General features: G+C 52.4%; 9 protein-coding genes across 9 annotated transcripts; 5 read left to right on the top strand and 4 right to left on the bottom strand.

The window, feature by feature from the left end:
- Positions 1 to 577: 577 nt before the first annotated feature.
- Positions 578 to 1435, top strand: EV422DRAFT_550449 (protein-tyrosine phosphatase-like protein; the record flags this gene model as incomplete). The annotated part of the gene is made up of 5 exons (XM_053071771.1): positions 578 to 751; positions 819 to 911; positions 973 to 991; positions 1057 to 1201; positions 1267 to 1435. 5 exons carry the CDS (start codon positions 578 to 580, stop codon positions 1433 to 1435), a joined length of 600 nt encoding a protein of 199 aa, XP_052926559.1.
- Positions 1436 to 1746: 311 nt separating this feature from the next.
- EV422DRAFT_505648 (uncharacterized protein) lies at positions 1747 to 2687 on the bottom strand (the record flags this gene model as incomplete). Its single annotated transcript, XM_053068503.1, has 2 exons — positions 1747 to 1860; positions 1974 to 2687. 2 exons carry the CDS (start codon positions 2685 to 2687, stop codon positions 1747 to 1749), a joined length of 828 nt encoding a protein of 275 aa, XP_052926558.1.
- Positions 2688 to 3492: 805 nt separating this feature from the next.
- EV422DRAFT_419098 (uncharacterized protein) lies at positions 3493 to 4082 on the top strand. The gene is made up of 3 exons (XM_053067089.1): positions 3493 to 3598; positions 3657 to 3732; positions 3794 to 4082. Exons 1-3 carry the CDS (start codon positions 3589 to 3591, stop codon positions 4044 to 4046), a joined length of 339 nt encoding a protein of 112 aa, XP_052926557.1. The 5' UTR covers positions 3493 to 3588; the 3' UTR covers positions 4047 to 4082.
- A 1457-nt stretch (positions 4083 to 5539) lies between these two features.
- EV422DRAFT_418985 (uncharacterized protein) lies at positions 5540 to 7966 on the top strand. Its single transcript, XM_053067087.1, has 9 exons — positions 5540 to 5778; positions 5861 to 5983; positions 6307 to 6520; positions 6595 to 6726; positions 6800 to 6823; positions 6899 to 6966; positions 7037 to 7145; positions 7250 to 7304; positions 7416 to 7966. Exons 1-9 carry the CDS (start codon positions 5761 to 5763, stop codon positions 7564 to 7566), a joined length of 894 nt encoding a protein of 297 aa, XP_052926556.1. The 5' UTR covers positions 5540 to 5760; the 3' UTR covers positions 7567 to 7966.
- Positions 7967 to 7990: 24 nt separating this feature from the next.
- EV422DRAFT_556178 (beta-tubulin) lies at positions 7991 to 10545 on the bottom strand. Its single transcript, XM_053071901.1, has 8 exons — positions 10292 to 10545; positions 10060 to 10221; positions 9940 to 9950; positions 9775 to 9810; positions 9509 to 9688; positions 9171 to 9394; positions 8855 to 9108; positions 7991 to 8793 (listed from the first exon to the last, which is right to left on the bottom strand). The coding sequence occupies exons 2-8, from the start codon at positions 10091 to 10093 to the stop codon at positions 8189 to 8191; spliced, it is 1344 nt and encodes a 447-aa protein (XP_052926555.1). The 5' UTR covers positions 10094 to 10221; positions 10292 to 10545; the 3' UTR covers positions 7991 to 8188.
- EV422DRAFT_525870 (maintenance of mitochondrial structure and function-domain-containing protein) lies at positions 10546 to 12514 on the top strand. The gene is made up of 4 exons (XM_053070090.1): positions 10546 to 11185; positions 11312 to 11404; positions 11496 to 11674; positions 11752 to 12514. The coding sequence occupies exons 1-4, from the start codon at positions 11023 to 11025 to the stop codon at positions 12313 to 12315; spliced, it is 999 nt and encodes a 332-aa protein (XP_052926554.1). The 5' UTR covers positions 10546 to 11022; the 3' UTR covers positions 12316 to 12514.
- A 30-nt stretch (positions 12515 to 12544) lies between these two features.
- On the top strand, positions 12545 to 15063 carry EV422DRAFT_418584 (uncharacterized protein). Its single transcript, XM_053067084.1, has 2 exons — positions 12545 to 14786; positions 14852 to 15063. Exon 1 carries the CDS (start codon positions 12711 to 12713, stop codon positions 14721 to 14723), a length of 2013 nt encoding a protein of 670 aa, XP_052926553.1. The 5' UTR covers positions 12545 to 12710; the 3' UTR covers positions 14724 to 14786; positions 14852 to 15063.
- A 248-nt stretch (positions 15064 to 15311) lies between these two features.
- On the bottom strand, positions 15312 to 16122 carry EV422DRAFT_550456 (cytidine deaminase-like protein; the record flags this gene model as incomplete). Its single annotated transcript, XM_053071774.1, has 5 exons — positions 15312 to 15408; positions 15430 to 15546; positions 15647 to 15858; positions 15927 to 16044; positions 16082 to 16122. 5 exons carry the CDS (start codon positions 16120 to 16122, stop codon positions 15312 to 15314), a joined length of 585 nt encoding a protein of 194 aa, XP_052926552.1.
- Positions 16123 to 17175: 1053 nt separating this feature from the next.
- Positions 17176 to 17597, bottom strand: EV422DRAFT_525852 (uncharacterized protein). Its single transcript, XM_053070089.1, has 3 exons — positions 17431 to 17597; positions 17253 to 17369; positions 17176 to 17195 (listed from the first exon to the last, which is right to left on the bottom strand). The coding sequence occupies exons 1-3, from the start codon at positions 17534 to 17536 to the stop codon at positions 17185 to 17187; spliced, it is 234 nt and encodes a 77-aa protein (XP_052926551.1). The 5' UTR covers positions 17537 to 17597; the 3' UTR covers positions 17176 to 17184.
- Positions 17598 to 17833: the final 236 nt, after the last annotated feature.

The raw sequence follows: 17833 nt of genomic DNA, 5'->3' as shown, positions 1-17833 counted from the left end.
GGTCCAGGTTATGGTCCCTCCTTTCCCAGCTTTCCCGCGCGTCGAGTTTTCCCTCCGTCCGTATCTTCCTCTCAATAACGGTCAACTCCGAAACCTGCAGATTTGTGGCAATCCTCCTACTCGTATAAGCTACTTCGCACCCAGCCCAGCTGCACTTCTGGGAACTTGACTGCCAAAGCACGACGGAGACACTGCCCCTTTGGAAGCACAAGTCTTAGGTCGAAATTTCCCCGACGGTCATCGTACCGCACACGGCCGAAACCCCAACGACGAAGCGAAGCTGGCTGGAAATTATTTTCCACCTACCTACCTATGCGCTTGGATGCTAGACCCAGGTTGACTCCGTTGCACACTCAGAACGCCCGACAGGACAACTAGACCTTCCTTGGCATCGCAAGAGCGCTCACCAATTTACATCCGCGAATGGGATAGATTTCGAGGCTCGACATTCGGTGCCGGACCAGTCTCCGTGAAACCTTACGGATTGGCCGGAGATTGACCGTGGCACACCTGTCATCCATATTGCTACCCGGAAAAAGTCGGCATATCATCGTCGGAAGAGCCCCTCCAAAAAAAAATGGCTGCAAAACCTCTTCATGCAGGCGGAGTCCGACCGCAGCGGATTCCTTCCGCAAACAAAGATGGACCTGGGCCCCGGATGCCTAACCCACCCTCGCTGGTAGAATACAAGAACTTACGCTTTCTCATCTTTGATGCACCATCCGATCGAACGCTTGATCTATATTGGAAGGTGAGCTGCATGTCATTTCAACGCGTGGGATATCACCTCACTAACGCAGAAGTGAACTCTTACTCAGGAACTGGAGAAGCAGAGAGTGACCGATGTCGTAAGAGTGTGCGACCCGACATATGACAAAAAGACTCTAGAGGCGAAGGGCGTCGCAGTTCATGTGAGTGGCGTCCGTTCATTCCGTCATGCTGCGAACCCAATGCTGACATTTCTCATTGTAGGACTGGCCGTTTCCGGATGGTATGGGCCTTTGATGTCGAAAGCATGGGAGAGATGGTCCAGCTGAACGCTTTCCTCCGATGTAGGTGATCCACCGCCAGCTCCAGTAGTCGCTGAGTTTCTGAACCTCGTCAACTCAAAGTTCGGTAAAGAGAAGAATGGGACATCTGCAGAGTCCGCTGTCGATAACAAGACGACGATCGGAGTCCATTGCGTCGCGGGTTTAGGGAGGTTCGTGGCATCTCGTCAAGGAAGTAAGTGATAAGCGCGGGAAACTCACCCATTCGTCCCGTCAGGGCACCGGTGTTGGTCACCATGGCGCTGATAGAGGCCGGCATGGCCCCTCTGGATGCTGTAATTTATGTTCGAGAGAGGCGGAGGGGAGCAATTAACGCGCGGCAGTTGAAATACGTAGAGAACTACAAAAGGCGATCTCGTGGGGACAAAGGCTGCATCATCTCCTAGTTATGTATAGCGACGTTTGGTCCTATGCTCCTCCGAATGTGGGAAGTTCCCCGCAACGAAAGGAGGGCATTGGGATCCGAGCTTGTGTTTATGCGGTAAATTATTACTTTCTGTACACTCTCTGAGCGCAGTTCAAGTTGGCATAGTTGGCTTTGCGATACTTCATTCGATTCGAAGCCGGCCTTTTCATTTCAAAACGCTATATACATGGACTGAGAGAAGCAATACTTCTATGCTGAAAGGGAATATACTACATACCACATCAACACAACAAATTGTTCACGCGCATTGGACTCGCCGTTGACGAGCCACTAGTCGAAACCGGCGGGGTGCGCGAATGGCTGTATATGTGTGGGTAATCGAATTGCGGCGGCGGGCCTGTGAGCACCGAAGCGGCCGAAGCAGTTCGCCGATGTGAGAACGTCCTGGGCGCCGAGATACGGTCCTGGTCGTCGTGGGACGCAAATCCCGATGAGTGAGCGAGGCGCGAATGAAGCTGTTGTTGTTCGTGGATTGATGGTGCACGGGCGGAGCGCACCTGGGAATGGGTGTGCGAGTGCTGGTGATGATGGTGTGTGTGGTAGTGTTGCTGTTGCTCTTGCTCTGCATGGGAATACTGGCCAGGTGATTGCTGAGCAAGGGATGGGGATCGCATTGGCTGCACCGATGGGGGTGACCCAGCCGCATATGCATGATGCGCTGGACCAACCTGCTGCCATGTTGTTGTCGGCGCGACGGGCGTCGAGGCAGGGGATGGGACTTGATGTATCATCACCGGATGAGAAGAGCGTGTTGGGAATCTCGACGCGGCCCGTTGAGCGCACTCTCGGCAGCCTTGGTTGCTGATGTTCATGTGTGCGGTAGCGGCCGCCGATGCCGCCGATGCACTGTTATTGGCGGCAGCAGCAGCAGCCGTGGCGGCGGAGTAAGCCGCATCGCGCTCGACGACAAGCTTCTGCATGCATCGCCGCATGTAGCAGATGTACTCGATCGCGCTGTCGAGCACGTTGATCTTATGGAGGTTCGCTTGAGTGGAGCACGATGGGACCACCGACCTCAAAACTTCCAGTCGTTCTCGAAGCTTCTCACGCCGACGCTTCTCGACAGCCGAATGTGTTACGCGCCGTAGATTGCTTGCAGGATTGCGTCCCGGGCTTGTCGCGGCGCCGCCGCGAGCTCGTCTGGCTGGCGCTGCAGAAAATCCTTCTTGGGGGGACGTGCCCAGGTTGTCGTCGCTGTCGCTGTCGTCCATTTCGTTCACCTGTCCGGCCGGGCTATGGCTTGGCCGTGGGGATTTCCCCATACTCTGAGATGATTGACCGGTGAGTGCGGGGCTTGAGAGCGGAATCGCTGTCAACGGTATTTTTTGAAGCAGATCGCGAAAGTCGGAGTCTCGGGATAGTGAGTGCAAAGAAAAAGATGGCCAAAGAGCGTGGATGGGCAGCAAGACTATCAATATTGTGGATGAAGTCCTAGCTGTGACTTGTCTCAATGTGAGGGTTCGGTGATGAGTTCAGGAGGGTTCGGCTGGTTGAGTTGAGCGCATATGAGGTTCGGCCGGGCGCGGAAACCCCATTTCCTCCTTTTATACACCACACACCACACACCACACACCACACGACATGCAAACTTGCAAGCCCGCCCAGGACGGGCAAGCCCACTTTCCCAGCGTGGGCCACTCAAAGCAGGGGTCCGAGGACAGGCGTTATCCCGCCGCCTTCGAAGCTCGCCGATCTCCCCGTTTCTTTGCCCACAAACGCGCTGTCTCGCGATGTCGTTGGTGATGCTCTTCCCCCGCCCGCGTTTAGCGCCGCAGATGTTGGACCTTGACGGCATGCACAACGTGCCTTGTACACCTTCAGGGAGGGGACAGACCGTGATTGAGGACGAAAAAATAATCCCTGGCACACCAGCCCTGAGACCCATGTGTTCGTGCGGCCGGGTGGAGCACCAAACATGATATGGTATCTCCGAATGGCGCCCAAGCGATTCATTGCAACGTCACGGAACTCTCAAAAGAATACAACTTTCCCCCCCACGGCGGCATACATTTTGAAACGTACAGTAGGTATACAACCAAGGCAAGCCATGAGCCTTGAATCCCGTATACCGATTCATCACACTGCCGCCGTATTACGGTTCTCGGCTCAAGCATGCGGGGTAGTAAGTACTAAGTGATGATGATCTTTGATCACGCTTGACCTCACCGCCACGACCACAGAAGGGCCTCACAAAAGCTTGAATTTCGCCCGATCATCGTATCTATTTGGTATTTTGCTGATGATCTTCATTTCGATGTGAGTCGAATATATACGTTCCTTTATGACCTACCGTCCCAACCAACGACTACCACGAAAGTTGGTCGGCGTCCCAGGTTTCCAGAAAATCTGGGAAGTCGCACGGATTGCTATCACTGGGTAGGAAAAAAAGCATCAGCATGGTGGTACCAACGCACGAAAGCGGAGATCAGGAGCCATCACCGACCACAACGACACTCAGCGACGGAACTGTAACATCGGGACGAAAACCGCAGAAACGCCGGTTTCGCCCGGCCGCTGCCTTACCGGCAGGATACACGATAGGAACAAAAGCCGTAGCGCAGCACAGATAGGGACACCCCACGGCGGTCTTGAAGTTGTACGCACCCATATGCCAGAGCCCTAGGAGTCAGATACTAGTATACTACCGCAGAGCAATCACCACGGATGTGCATGTTGCCATGTACCCTGATTCCTCAATCTCGTAGCTGCCAGTGCTATGTACAGTACAGTATGACATCCACCCTTCTGCAACCCCCTCACATGTACATACACGCCTCCCAAGGGAATTGGAAAGCCACATCAAGGGACACCCTCCCCTCGGTGTGATGGGTCTGATGACACATGGCGTTCAGATGTCGGAGTCTGGACATGGACGTATTTAATGAAGCGCCAAGGTGAGACCGCTGGCAGTGTACTAGGTGTACCAACCTAATAGTAAGTGCACCAACCAAAATTCCGACTCAGATGTTTAATGAGGTACGCCAGCGGGCGGCTGAAACCCGTTTGAGGCTTTCAGCCAGTGTACGGTGTATGCGTCAGAGATGAGACTGGAGGCGTTTGCGCTCAACTTGATTAGGCTCTATTGCCACAGCATTATTGTGGCCGATCGGAGGATGCTCCGAGAAGCCATGTTATAAGGACGCCTAAGCCTGCCGCAGCCATCTCCAAAAATCAAATAAAGCTTCGCCTCATCAGCACATGCCCTCAGCAAGAAGCAACGTCAAGCTTGCATCACAAGGAAGGGAAACAGGGAACGCGGGATTCGTAAATACATTCCTCCGACGCTCCCTGACTGCAGGCAGACTACACAGGGATCCCGTCGAGATGTCGCCGAGCGTCTGGAACTTTCGAGTAGTATAGGCATAACGCGCGATTGCGTACAGTACGTAGAGATCATCACTAGGAAGCAGAGAAAGCGCATGCCGAGGCGGAGTACGGAGGGATGGAAGTCATGCGTGGCTTATCTCCCCAAACCGAGGGATTCGCAGGGACCATGGTGTGTGGGCTGTACATAGATGAGTTCAACAGCGACTCAGACGCTAACAAACTATAATTCCGCCTGCCAACTGCTCAAACCGCCGTGCCCACTGCAAGCGCCTCAGCGGCGCTCTCAAAATCAGCATATTCCTGACGCTCGGCGACATCTCGACGTCGGGGGAAGTCCAAGACTGCTGGGAGAGCGTCAGGGAATGCCAAGTTGTGAGGCTCCAGAAGGCATCAGCGTGGGGAGGGCGATAAACTGCAACTGGTCGGCGGGACACGGACGACGGATGGGACTTGTAGGGAAGGAAGATGCGCCTGCTGACCATGGAGGACATCGCGAAAGCGGCCGGCAATCTTGAGAGAGCCCTGGACATTATGGCGGCTAGAAAATTGTACAAGCTTCAAATCACTCTGCCGATAAGATTATCAACGCTTTCATCGGCACCTTTGACTTTTGTCTCGCACGAAGAGTTGGCATTATTGACAATCAGATAGGCCAACCCCCTGCTCATGGTCCTGAAACGAAGGAAGCATCCAACAGTCGCAGTTGGGCGTGCGTCCCAAGAGTGAAGATGTCCGTTAGTTTAGTCACTTGAGTCACTTTAGCCATGCGTATCCGCCAAAGATGGAAAACGCATCCGTAGTAGACTCCAGATCACAGAATAGAATTCCTTCTTCGCAACGCAACGCGTCCTCGGGGCTCCACCCTCTCCTCCCTCTCCACCTTCTCCGCCCAGCTTCGTAACCATCGGTCTTCGGAGTACTGTAACGCAGCAGTTAACAGCTCTGAGTAAGCACATAATGGCTATTACGACCACCGTAAGTCTTGTTTAGAAGAAGGTCGCATTTCTGTCCGCTCCGTTTTCCCTATCGTCTCCACACTCACCCACATTGCATGCAGGACTGTCCAGACCTGAAGCTCCTTGCTCGAGGCAAGGTTCGGGACCTGTACGATGTCGACGAGAACACGCTTCTGTTCGTTGCGACCGATCGCATTAGTGCGTTCGATGTTGTCATGAAGAATGTAAGGATGGGTGGTAGACATGTAGAAAGCGAAATGTGTCGGCGGTACCCCGCTCCTTGGGGAGATACTGAGGTTCAAATCGGAGGGAAAGGGAAAGCATGTGTCGGCGGTACCCCGCTCCTTGGGGAGATGCTGAGGTTCAAATCGGAGGGAAGGGGAAAGCATGTGTCGGCGGTACCCCGCTCCTTGGGGAGATACTGAGGTTCAAATCGGAGGGAAGGGGAAAGCATGTGTCGGCGGTACCCCGCTCCTTGGGGAGATACTGAGGTTCGAATCGGAGGGAAGGGGAAAGGAATGTCATGCTTATTCGGCATTCGATATAGGGTATCACCTGCAAAGGGAAAATCCTCACCCAGATCAGCGAGTTCTGGTTCGACTACCTGAAGGACGTTGTTCCCCACCATCTCGTCACTTGCGACGTGGACAAGATGCCTGCTGCGGTGCAGAAATACAGATCGCAGATCGACGGACGAGCGATGCTGGTGAAGAAGCTCAAAATCCTACCTGTCGAGGCGATCGTGAGGGGTTACATCAGCGGTGAGCGAACTCGCGCGGAACCATTAGGGGAAAGTCAGGCGGCGAGGGGTCCTAAGCGACAACATCGCTCTCAGGGTCGGCTTGGGTTGAGTACAAGAAGAAAGGCACGATGTGCGATATCCCTTTGCCCGAAGGTTTGCGGGAATCGGAAGAGTTCCCGGAAGCAGTGTTCACGCCCAGCACAAAGGCTGAGCTGGGAGAGCACGGTAAGGCAGTAAAGTTGGAATCAAGAATGCGCTCGGAAGTATCTTGCCAACACCCGTCTATTGACCTATACAGATGAGAATATCCACCCGGATAAGCGTAAGTGCTTCTGCTCGCTTGATCCCCGATGCGCCTCCGCCAAATTCTTCATCTCATGTCACCCACAATGATCAGTTCCCGGGATGATCGGCGAAAAGCTCGCAAAAGAGCTCGCGGAAACAGCCATCAAACTTTACACAAAGGTGACGCCGCCATTCTTCGCACGCAAATGGAGCCATCTGATGGCGGATCACTCACATCGTCAGCCAATAGGCACGGAATTACGCCCGTGAGCGCGGCATCATTATCGCCGATACCAAATTTGAGTTTGGCGTCGACACCGATGGAACCCTGGTCCTTGCGGACGAGGTCTTGACCCCAGGTTCGACATCGTCTTTTTGTGTTCTCCGTTTGTGAACGGACTTCGTCTTTTCCGCATTAGTGTGAGGTACATTTCTCAACGACAACTCCCCTACTCTGTTACAGATTCATCACGCTTCTGGCCTGCGGACAAATACACTGTCGGCCAAGGACAACCTAGGTTCGTTCCTCCCGGTGATGCATTTTCCCACCCAATGCATATAACTCCTAAACCCACCGACCCTTAACGCGCTCTACCGTCATTCATTATTCCAACCCTTCCAACCCCCAGCTACGACAAACAATACCTCCGCGACTATCTCACCTCCATCAACTTTGACAAAGCGACCGGCGTGGAGTTGCCGGCGACCGTCGTCGACAACACGATCAGCAAGTACGTCGAGGCCTTCACGATCTTGACCGGCAAGGCGCCCCGATTGTGAGTTGAGTGGGGTTTGAGTGAGAGAGATATCCGCGCGTTCTGGGAGGGGTGGGAAAGTTGTGCGTAAAGGTGGTCGGGTTAGGTAGAGGAAAAATTTGCGGAGAGAAAGGGATGTAGCTACTGTAACTGGATTTTGTGGGGACATTTTGCAGGTTCTGGAATATGTCTTTCTGCGTAAGAATAGATTCGCATAGATACGAATACCAGGCGACTACGTCGCTCGACTCCACGAAGCTGTGCGAGACATTTGTCTGATAGTCGAGCGTTCGTTCCCCCTTAGTCAAACGGTTGATATAGCGTTCGCTGGAAATACATCCACGTGAGTAAAGCGTCCAGACAGCGGCGAGGAGCAGTGATCGTGCGCATCACAGGTAGGCGCATGGAAAGAAGCAGCTCAGCGAGAGTTGGGACTAGGAGACGGAACGTTGGATTTTATGGGGATTTTTTTAAGGTATAACAAACATTTGAGGCCATATTACATTTTCAAGTAGGAACGTTGTGTCCTATACATCACGCGAAGGAATAAAGAAGTAAGTCGCCGTGTGGGCAACCGCTGTTGGGGGCGGCCCCTCCCATTAAGAGTGCCCAGATGCCCAATGAAGTCCGCCATCTCAACCATAAGTCTATGCCTCAGCTTCAGCCTCGCCTTCCTCCTCGTCGAACTCGCCTTCCTCCTCAGCAGTGGCGTCCTGGTACTGCTGGTATTCACTGACAAGGTCGTTCATGTTCGATTCGGCTTCAGTGAATTCCATCTCGTCCATACCCTCCCCGGTGTACCAGTGCAAGAAAGCTTTCCTGCGGAACATGCTGGTGAATTGATCAGAGATACGCTTGAAGAGTTCTTGGATCGCCGTCGAGTTGCCGATGAAGGTGACGGCCATCTTGAGACCCTTGGGTGGAATATCACAGACGGCGGTCTTGACGTTGTTGGGGATCCACTCAACGAAGTAACTCGAGTTCTTGTTCTGAACGTTGAGCATTTGCTCGTCAACCTCCTTCATCGACATGCGACCGCGGAACATGGCGGCGACGGTGAGGTATCGACCGTGACGAGGGTCAGACGCGGCCATCATGTTCTTGGCGTCGAACATTTGCTGAGTCAGCTCGGGAACCGTTAGGGCACGGTATTGCTGAGAACCGCGAGACGTCAATGGCGCAAATCCGACCATGAAGAAGTGAAGACGAGGGAAGGGAACCAAGTTGACAGCGAGCTTGCGCAAGTCCGCATCTGTGAAAGAAAAAGAGTCAGGTCAAAGTGATGATAAATATCTAACGTGACTTCAACTTACTCAGTTGACCCGGGAAACGCAGACATGTTGTGATACCCGACATGACCGCAGAGACCAAGTGGTTGAGGTCACCATACGTTGGAGTGGTCAGCTTGAGCGTGCGGAAGCAGATATCGTAAAGAGCCTCGTTGTCAATGCAGAAGGTCTCATCGGAGTTTTCGACGAGCTGGTGAACGGAGAGGGTGGCGTTGTACGGCTCAACGACAGTGTCGGACACCTTGGGGGATGGGACGACGGAGAATGTGCACATCATACTGTATCGGATATCAGTAAGCATGCCATCTGGAAGGAAGATGTCGGAGGAAGATCTGCTTACCGGTCAGGGTATTCCTCACGAATCTTGGAAATCAGCAAGGTTCCCATCCCGGCGCCGGTACCACCGCCGAGGGAGTGAGTAATTTGAAAACCCTGGAGGCAGTCGCAAGACTCGGCCTCCTTGCGAACAACATCCAGAACGGAGTCGACCAGCTCAGCGCCTTCGGTGTAGTGTCCCTTGGCCCAGTTGTTTCCGGCTCCTGATTGACCGAAAACGAAGTTGTCCTACACGCCGGAAATAGAGAAGGGAAGAGTGAAAGCAGTCAGCATCAACGTTGACAGAGTGAAAGAAGTCCCCAAAGCCATTGGTGAAAAATATCAAAAGTACAAGAAACATACCGGACGGAAAAGTTGTCCGAAAGGACCCGCTCGGACAGAATCCATGGTTCCAGGCTCCAGGTCGACCAAAACGGCACGGGGAACATATTTGCCGCCGGTAGCCTCGTTGTAGTAGACATTGATACGCTCCAGCTGCAAGTCGGAGTCGCCGTGGTAGGTTCCGGTGGGATCAATTCCGTGCTAAGAAAGGAAGGAAGCATGAGAAGGTTAATATTTGAGAGCTTGTACCAATTTCGAGCGCCATTCATTGCAGGCAAATAACATACCTCGTCGGAAATGACTTCCCAGAACTTGGCACCAATCTAATATCAAGAGGAACAAGCGAAAACACGTGTTAATGTTACGTATGTATGTAAACCGTTCAAGGAAGTGTATTTCGTATACACGTCGCAAGTGGCGTAAACAGAACTCCAGTAGGGATGAAGACTGACCTGGTTACCGCCTGGTATGCACGAATAATAAATAGTGGGAAATGTATGATTAAAAGTGAAGTCAGAGAGAAGACGGAAGAAAGAGAGGCGTGCTAGTTTCACAGTGGACGAAATACGTACATTGTCCGGTTTGAAGGTGAACGATTTCACGCATTTCGTTTTGTAAGAATAGAGGTTATACGACACTGTGTGGAAGCGATACGGTGAAGATTGGAGAACAGTGCTCAGTAAATACAATAGCGAAAACGCTTGTAGGGAAGTAGTAGACGTCGTTATGGGAATCTGGGCGATGGGAATCGGTCGCGACGCGGGCCAGAATCTCGGAGATTAAAGCTGGCAAACACCATCTTACCTAGTCGAGTTGAGGCTGGAAGCCAAGCGCAAGCACGGGGTTACGAGCGCAGAGAGAGGATTCAGCAGCCGGTGGACGAAGAGACGATAAGCTAGTGGCTGTTACGGACGGATTGGACTGTGTTGTGGGTGTGGGAAAGGGACGGGGAAGAAAAACGTTTCTGGGAGGGAGTTCGGACGTGCCCAGTCGTCGCTTGTTTGCGGCAGGGGACGCCCGAATGTTCAGCGGAAATGGTGATTTCGGGTCGCGGTTTTGATTAGCGCCTCTAATGTTTGGACGCCGGGAGGCGGAGCACAATCACGGGCAAAGAATCAGGCCCTTCTGGCTTGGCCCGACTGATGAAACTGACTCACCATTTGATCAGCCAAAACTTGTTCTCTTTCAGATAGCTGCAATCAGAAGCGCCGAATTAATGCGCTCGTTTTCGTCCTGGCAGAGTCTAATCACTACAGTAACAGGTAGTAAGTAGTAGACGCGTTGGTTTTGGCATCGACTGTCGTCTCGCATTTCGTTTCCCCAGGCAAGCAACCACCGATCATCGTTGGCCAGCCAACCGCATACCATACCTCCTGTCACTAGAATAGGGAAAGACATATAGTCCGCAGACGTCTGTCAGAGACTCATATTTCGCATTTCCCCATATCCCGGCTTCCCAAGTCTCGATCACCTCACCTCACCCATCGGCTGTAGTCTTCAACCCAAACACCGAATCCCGAAAACAAGAAGCAGAGATGCCGGCAGCAGCCACAAAGAGCGTCGTGGTCCACCCACTTGTACTTTTATCCGTTGTAGACCACTACAACCGGACCGCCCGCAATACGAAAAAACGCGTTGTCGGTGTATTATTGGGGCAGCATGTGGGTGACAAGGTGAACGTTGCCAACAGTTATGCAGGTAGGGCTTCGTAGGGCAGCCGATATTAGGCAATCGTGCGTTACTGTCTCCTTTCAGATGGCGAGGCGGCACAAAGCTTTTAGCTCGAAGGATGCGATCTGATATCCGCCTCCTCTTTACTCTCAGTGCCGTTTGAGGAAGACGAAAAAGACCCGTCCATTTGGTTCTTGGACCATAACTACCATGAGGCAATGTATGACATGTTCAAGAAAGTCAATGGTGGGTATCTCATTACTTGGTCATTTACGGAATGGACATATGTCCCATTTCTGAGCTGTGACGAGCAATTTATCAACGTGTGTGTTTTTAGCGAAGGAAAAGATTGTCGGATGGTATCACAGCGGACCGAAGCTTCGTGCGTCCGATTTGGAGATCAACGAGCTGTTCAAAAGATACATACCGAACCCGGTTCTTGTTATCATTGACGTCAAACCAAAGGAGTTGGGAATACCAACAGATGCGTACTATGCTGTTGAAGAAATCCATGATGTAAGGCGAGCCTTCTCTTTCTCATCGCCATGCACATACTTGGGGGAGTTTCTAAAATGCATGCTTTGACGATATAGGATGGCACGGCGACGACCAAGACGTTCAACCACATGCTGTCTGTCATCGAAGCCGAAGAAGCAGAGGAAATCGGAGTAGAGCATCTCCTCCGTGACATCAAAGACACATCTGTTGGAACGCTGTCGACGCAGATCACGAATCAGTTGAACTCTTTGAAAGGCCTCCAGTCACGACTCGAAGACATTCGTGACTACCTTTCCAAGGTGATTGCCGGCACCCTACCGATCAACCACCAGATTATCTACAACTTGCAAGACATCTTCAACTTGCTGCCGAATCTTCAAGTACCCGACACGGTCAAGTCGTTCGCTGTACAAACGAACGATGAGCTTCTAGTCATGTACCTCTCATCACTCATTCGGGCGGTCATCGCCATGCATGGTCTCATTGAGAACAAGATTATGCTGCGTGATGCGGAGCGGAAGGAAGACGAGGGTGAGAATGGGACATCAGCCGAGAAGGAGGAAGGAGAAAAGAAGGAAGGCGAGGAGAAGAAGGACGAGAAGGCTGGAGATAAGGAGAAGGAGTCCTTGAAAGGCAAGGCTGCCGCTGAGAAGAAATAGGGATGGGGGAAAGGGAGGCCCAAGAGGTCTCGGTGAACGGGTGGACACCGGAGCACATCAGGCGAACGGCGTGATACTCGTACCATTCTGTAAATAAGCACGCCGTACCAGTGTGGCTTGACATAACATGCGCTCTTGCTTGGAATTAGGACACTCTTTATGGTGGTCATGAGCCCTGGCTGGCAGAAGTGGAGGAAATGGGTCGTTTGAATTTTCAACCACGCGCCTCCAATACCGAACAGCGTTTTGGCTTCGCTCCTGCTTCCCGTCGCCCAACACCGACACTTTTTGCAGAGGCGCTTGCAAGACTACCATAGGCATAGAGAGCTTACAGGCGTTTCAACGGAATCTTCTGTCGACCTTTAGTAGATACGAGAGAACGTGGACCAAGCGAAATGTTCTCGACAGTTGCCCGCCGAAGCCGACTGGTGTCGCTAAAGCATTCTGGCCAGGCCCACCCCACCGGTGGTTGTCCAACACTCAGGGCGTCGCTCTGCCCTCTCCAACGCCACTTCAGTCGTACGGTTGCAGCTGCCGACGTTAGACAGCCTGACGCCGAAGCAAAACTGCCGCTGAGCGAAGCGCTATGGGAAGCAGCTGACACCGTGGAATCCAAGGGGAAGGCAAAGAGGAGGCCTGCGGGTGCGAGTGCGGATGCCTACGAAGGACGTAGTGCCGACGGAACACGGCGGAAAGGAAACAGAAGGAACCCGGCAGGCGCATCCAGAGGGCCCATCTTTCCACGTCGAGGGGTCACGGAGGTTGAAGATCTGCGTCCGAGAGACATAAATTCTCTGCGACTGGCTCTGCACTCTCATGACGGGATACACGCCTGGCGGTGCTTCCTTCACCTTGAGGCGCAGAGGCAGCTGGAGCCCCTGACGATGGAGGACTACAATAACCTGCTACGAGTCGTGCGAGCGCGGCCGAATTTCGGCAAAGTGAGCGAAAATCGAGCACGAAAAACCATCAACAACATGGATCACATAGTGAAGACCATGACGGAACACGGTCTTTCCCCGAATGCCGCCACCTACGCTACTTTAGTGACGGCTCATGCGAACGCAGGAGATGTGGAAGGGGTGCAGCAGATTTCCGATATCGTTGCGGAGAAGGGATGGGTGTTAGAGAATGAAAAGGCCGCCATGCTTTTGGCCCGCGCAAAAGTGTCTCCAAAGGAAGCATTGGAGGACTTTGGCCTGTATTTGTTGAAGTATCGTCACGACGGGAGGGGCGTCCCTATATATAACATGCTCCTGCAGCAGTTTTCCGAGCTCGGGGATGACGAAAGCTTCCACCAAACGCTGAGGCTTGCCAAAGAGTTCTTACTGGTGCCCAACTCTGCGACCTACGACATCCTGATTCAGCACTTTGCAATACGTGGTGATTTGAACGAAGCGAAGGGAATATTGGAACAGCGAAACCGTCAAGGGTTACCGAAGTCGGTCAATAGCTACACGGGCCTCATGAAAGGTTATGACAAAGCTCGCGACTATCAAGGGGTCCTTGATCTGTTTCGAGAGCTGGAAGCGAGTAATATTCCTCTTCTTATCAGCACATACAACTTCGTCATGCGGGCCATGCTCAATGTGTCCGATTACCGAGGGGCGATGGTCATGTTCCTCCGATTGAAGAGAAATCAGAGGCTGTCTCCCAACACTATGACGTTCGGTGTTCTGGGCGACCTCATACTGAAGTGGCCAAACACCTTCCGGGACCTTGTGATCCAAGCTCGTGGTCAGGCATCTCCCCAGCTCTACAAATGGGTCATCAAAGGTGTTCTGCAGGCTGATCGTCGGAGAGCCGTCGCCAAACTCTGCGAGGAGTTTCGCGACTTGAACAGGGTGCAACCGTTTAACTTCGTCCTCACCGATTGGTTGCTGAACGCCGAGCTCGAAGTCAACTGCATTGTTGGGCAGCGCGCCTTGGCTGAACGTTTGTGGAATGAATACTTCAAAGCGAACCCTTCTCCAGTAGCAAAAGCTAAAGCTTGTTACTCGATGCTGGTCCTGTACGGCCACCCTGAGGTTCGAGACTACGTCAAAGCCCGGGAAATGTTTGAAGAACATCGGTCCACGGGAATCCCTGTTACTCTGGTCACATACGATCGCCTGTTGCGGAGCGTTTGGAGGTTCGAAGAAAAGCTGACAGAGCGCGCGATCGCTCTGGTTCGCGAAGTTGTCGATTCGGGCCTGGTCCGCATACCATCGTCAATGGCCCCGGAAAGTCTGTGTCGGAAGGCCATGGAGGCAATTGGCCATGGAGACGTTTCGCATGGCTTCCAACTGCTTGCGTGGGGAAAACCCATCGATTACGACGCCATCCCATTGTGGACCGACCTCTATCCGGAAGGCAAGCGCGAAGCAACGCCGGAGAAAGAGTGGAACGAGCTGGATATTTATGCATGATTGTACGGAAATCACCGACGAGTCCATACCCCACACATACATACATACATACATATAAGTGAGGTACTCGCGAGCCATTGTGCCTATCCTATTTCTATTTACGTGCGTGATAAGTTTATCTACCCTAGATCATGGCTTGTGAGGGACATCACATGCACCTCATAGCTTGACGAGCGAGTTACATGACTCTGCGGCTTGCAACTTGTCGATGGTATAGTGCAAGGAGACTAGGCCAGATGTGTCGGGAGGCCCAACATCTGATCTGTGCCTTGGACTAATGCCTACTGAGAGGCAGATATACATTGGCTTCTCACTATTTGGATACTCCGGTCGCAGCGAACGAAAATCTGTACAAATGTCTGTACAGATGTTCAACAGCCCTACGTAGATTCTACAGCAGATGTCCTGACAAGCTCACGAGCCTGGAGCGCAGCTGAAGTGCCGCACTGGACTTCAGCTAGTCCTCCCAGCTTGAGTGTTGGTACACCGACGTCCACGGCAAGAAGATGACATTCCAACCATCGCTCACAAATCCATTTGGACGGAACTCGGCGTCGAGCGTTGCCGGTCGAGCCCAGACCTTTCAGGTCAACAGATGTCTGTCTTCAATACCCGATGTGCTTTGCGTTTCGGCGCTGGAGCTGCAAGACCGGTCCAGATCAGCCACTGCCCAGTAGCATCAGAGCTTCAAATCCGGCAGGGGGACTTCCTCGCTTTCATACCATGGTCGTTCTGCCGGAGGTAGAACCTCCTAAGCATCATAATTGCTTCTTCCCTGTAATACCCACCTTCTGCTTCATACGGTCTTCCCTCGCTTGTTGTGCTGCATTGGGGACAACATCATCAGCACCGAACATGCTGATGTGGCTCAACAAATGCCCCCCACCCGAACGGCCAACACGACAGCAACGAAAAGAACCTACTCCTGATGCACAGCAAACACATTGCCACACCCGCCAAACTTATCATTCCCACATCCAAAGTACACCTTGCGGATATTAAGATGCCGCAGCGCTGATGCGCACATGACGCATGGCTCGACCGTCACGTAGAGATCCGTGGTTGCGAACACCTCCCATGAGTGCCCTGCTTGCATTATTCGATCGATTGCGACAAATTCTGCATGGCTTGTTCCCTGGACGTAGGTCTCTGTGAGTGGCGAGGCTACAGTTGAAGGCGTTGAGATGTGCCTCTCGGCCATACATTAAGCGTCTCATTGGTCCTATTCCTCCCCCTGCCAATGATTTCCCCCTTGTGGACAAACACGCAGCCGACGGGAACTTCCCCAGCATTGTACGCTTCTTGGGCCTGCAATTTCAACCTCTCAGCGGGGAGATCCACTGACTCCAAGACAAGACAAGTTGGACCGCTTCCCAACCTGCTCCAAAGCTGCCTTCATATAGCTGAGAGCCTTGCTGCAATCGTGAGAGTCTGTGGGGATGGGTGCGGGTTCCATTGCTGGGCTGCGCCTTTGGGTCCTGAGGGTGAGCACGAGGACAACCGCCGAGGGCTCTTAACATTCAAGATCAAAGACACCTTCTCTTAGTATAGGGGTCGAACACGTACTGTATGTACAGTATGTCTGGGAAACTCTCACCTATTGTCTTCGCCTTTGAGAGACGCCCGAATTCTCAAGAGTGTTCAAAATGTGGCCGCGAGTTTGGCGATTTGTGGGTTAGGGTTCTGGGCTACGCGCGGCATGCTCACTCTCAGTGCGCACATACGTTCGCGCAGTCGCGTCGCGAGAGGAAAGAACTCCGCCGGCGCTTTTCCCACACAGCTCCTTTTTCTTGCCCGTTCCCTGCCATCAAAACAACAAACCATAACCAGCAATCCTCAGAATATTGGACATCACTAAACAGGGTATGGGGAATTGCGTGAGCTACTTTATTTGACTTGACAATCAGTAAAGTGTGGACTTTTATCAATTAGAAGTGCTGGAAGCGAAATCCTTCAAACACACGTCCAATCAGTAGAAGTTTTTTCCATCCATGTTCTGGAAGGTCTATCCGCTGTGGCTCACTCCAATAGGTATGCTTGGTCTGTTGTGAAAGTTTCAGGTGGGGGAGCCTCAAACTGATTGGTGGAGCGTTGATTTTATTGTACGCAGCGCTTAGGGCCTCAAACTTGACCAATGCACTTCCCCTGCACACTCTAACTAAATTCTGAATCACCAGATCGATGCAGCGATCTTAGGGCAACCATTCCATATTTATGGATTTCAAATCGCACAAAAACTGAGGGACTTTTCCTAGTTAGACGTTGCCGAAATGCGTTTTTTTAACGTTGGTAGATCTATGCTTTGCCGGGTTCTGGGGCATTCAATACAGACACAATCTAAAATCTGAATCGACAGGTTTACGCGGCGGGGGCTTAAGAACCATTCCATATCCACGGATTTCCAATCGCTCAAAAACGGAGAGACTTTTCCTTGTTGCCCGTCGTTGCAAAACAAGGTTCTTCATTGCCCAGGTAGACATGACCTTCTGTGCATTCAATACATATGCGATTTCACATCTGACCCTACAGATCGACGTAGTGGGCTCCGGAGAACCATTCCATATTCACGGATTCCAAATCGCTCGAAAACTGAGGGACTTTTCCTTGTCGCCTGTCTTTCCAAAAAGCGCTTTTTTCGTTGCCGAGGTATGTCCCTGAGACCATTTGCTAGTGGATGCAACCCGCTGATGTCTGAACCTCCTCCTAGTGCCATTTTGGTCCTCACCGACATCGAGGTTGACAGGGGGAGAGGTTGCAGCGGTCATTGCTTTACAGGTTATGGTCAACTCGACAACCAACGGCGCAAGAGGCATCCAACACTGTGAGGTTTCCTGACATGGCTTTGTACACCATGCTTGGGAGTCCTGGCACGCAACGAGTATGCTTTCATGCTGAGGGAAATCTTCACGGTCTCATGCAGTCCCTAAGTTGCATCGCAAGGAGGGGGTCAGCCCTGCGTGAAAACCGTGTGAAGACCTGACGCCGAGGCCTGGAGTATAGGTTATCTCTCTCTCTTGCTTTGTTTGTTTGTTGATCAAGCCAAGTATGCCTTCCCATGTGGCCCTGGAATGTGTGTTGCTCTTCCATGTGGATGCTGCATGCACCTTGGC

This window comes from Fimicolochytrium jonesii, assembly GCF_025526975.1.
Source record: "Fimicolochytrium jonesii strain JEL569 chromosome Unknown EV422scaffold_8, whole genome shotgun sequence".
Taxonomy (NCBI): domain Eukaryota; kingdom Fungi; phylum Chytridiomycota; class Chytridiomycetes; order Spizellomycetales; family Powellomycetaceae; genus Fimicolochytrium; species Fimicolochytrium jonesii.
The sequence above is the reverse complement of the archived record's forward strand: the minus strand, read 5'-3'. Positions and strand labels throughout refer to the sequence as shown.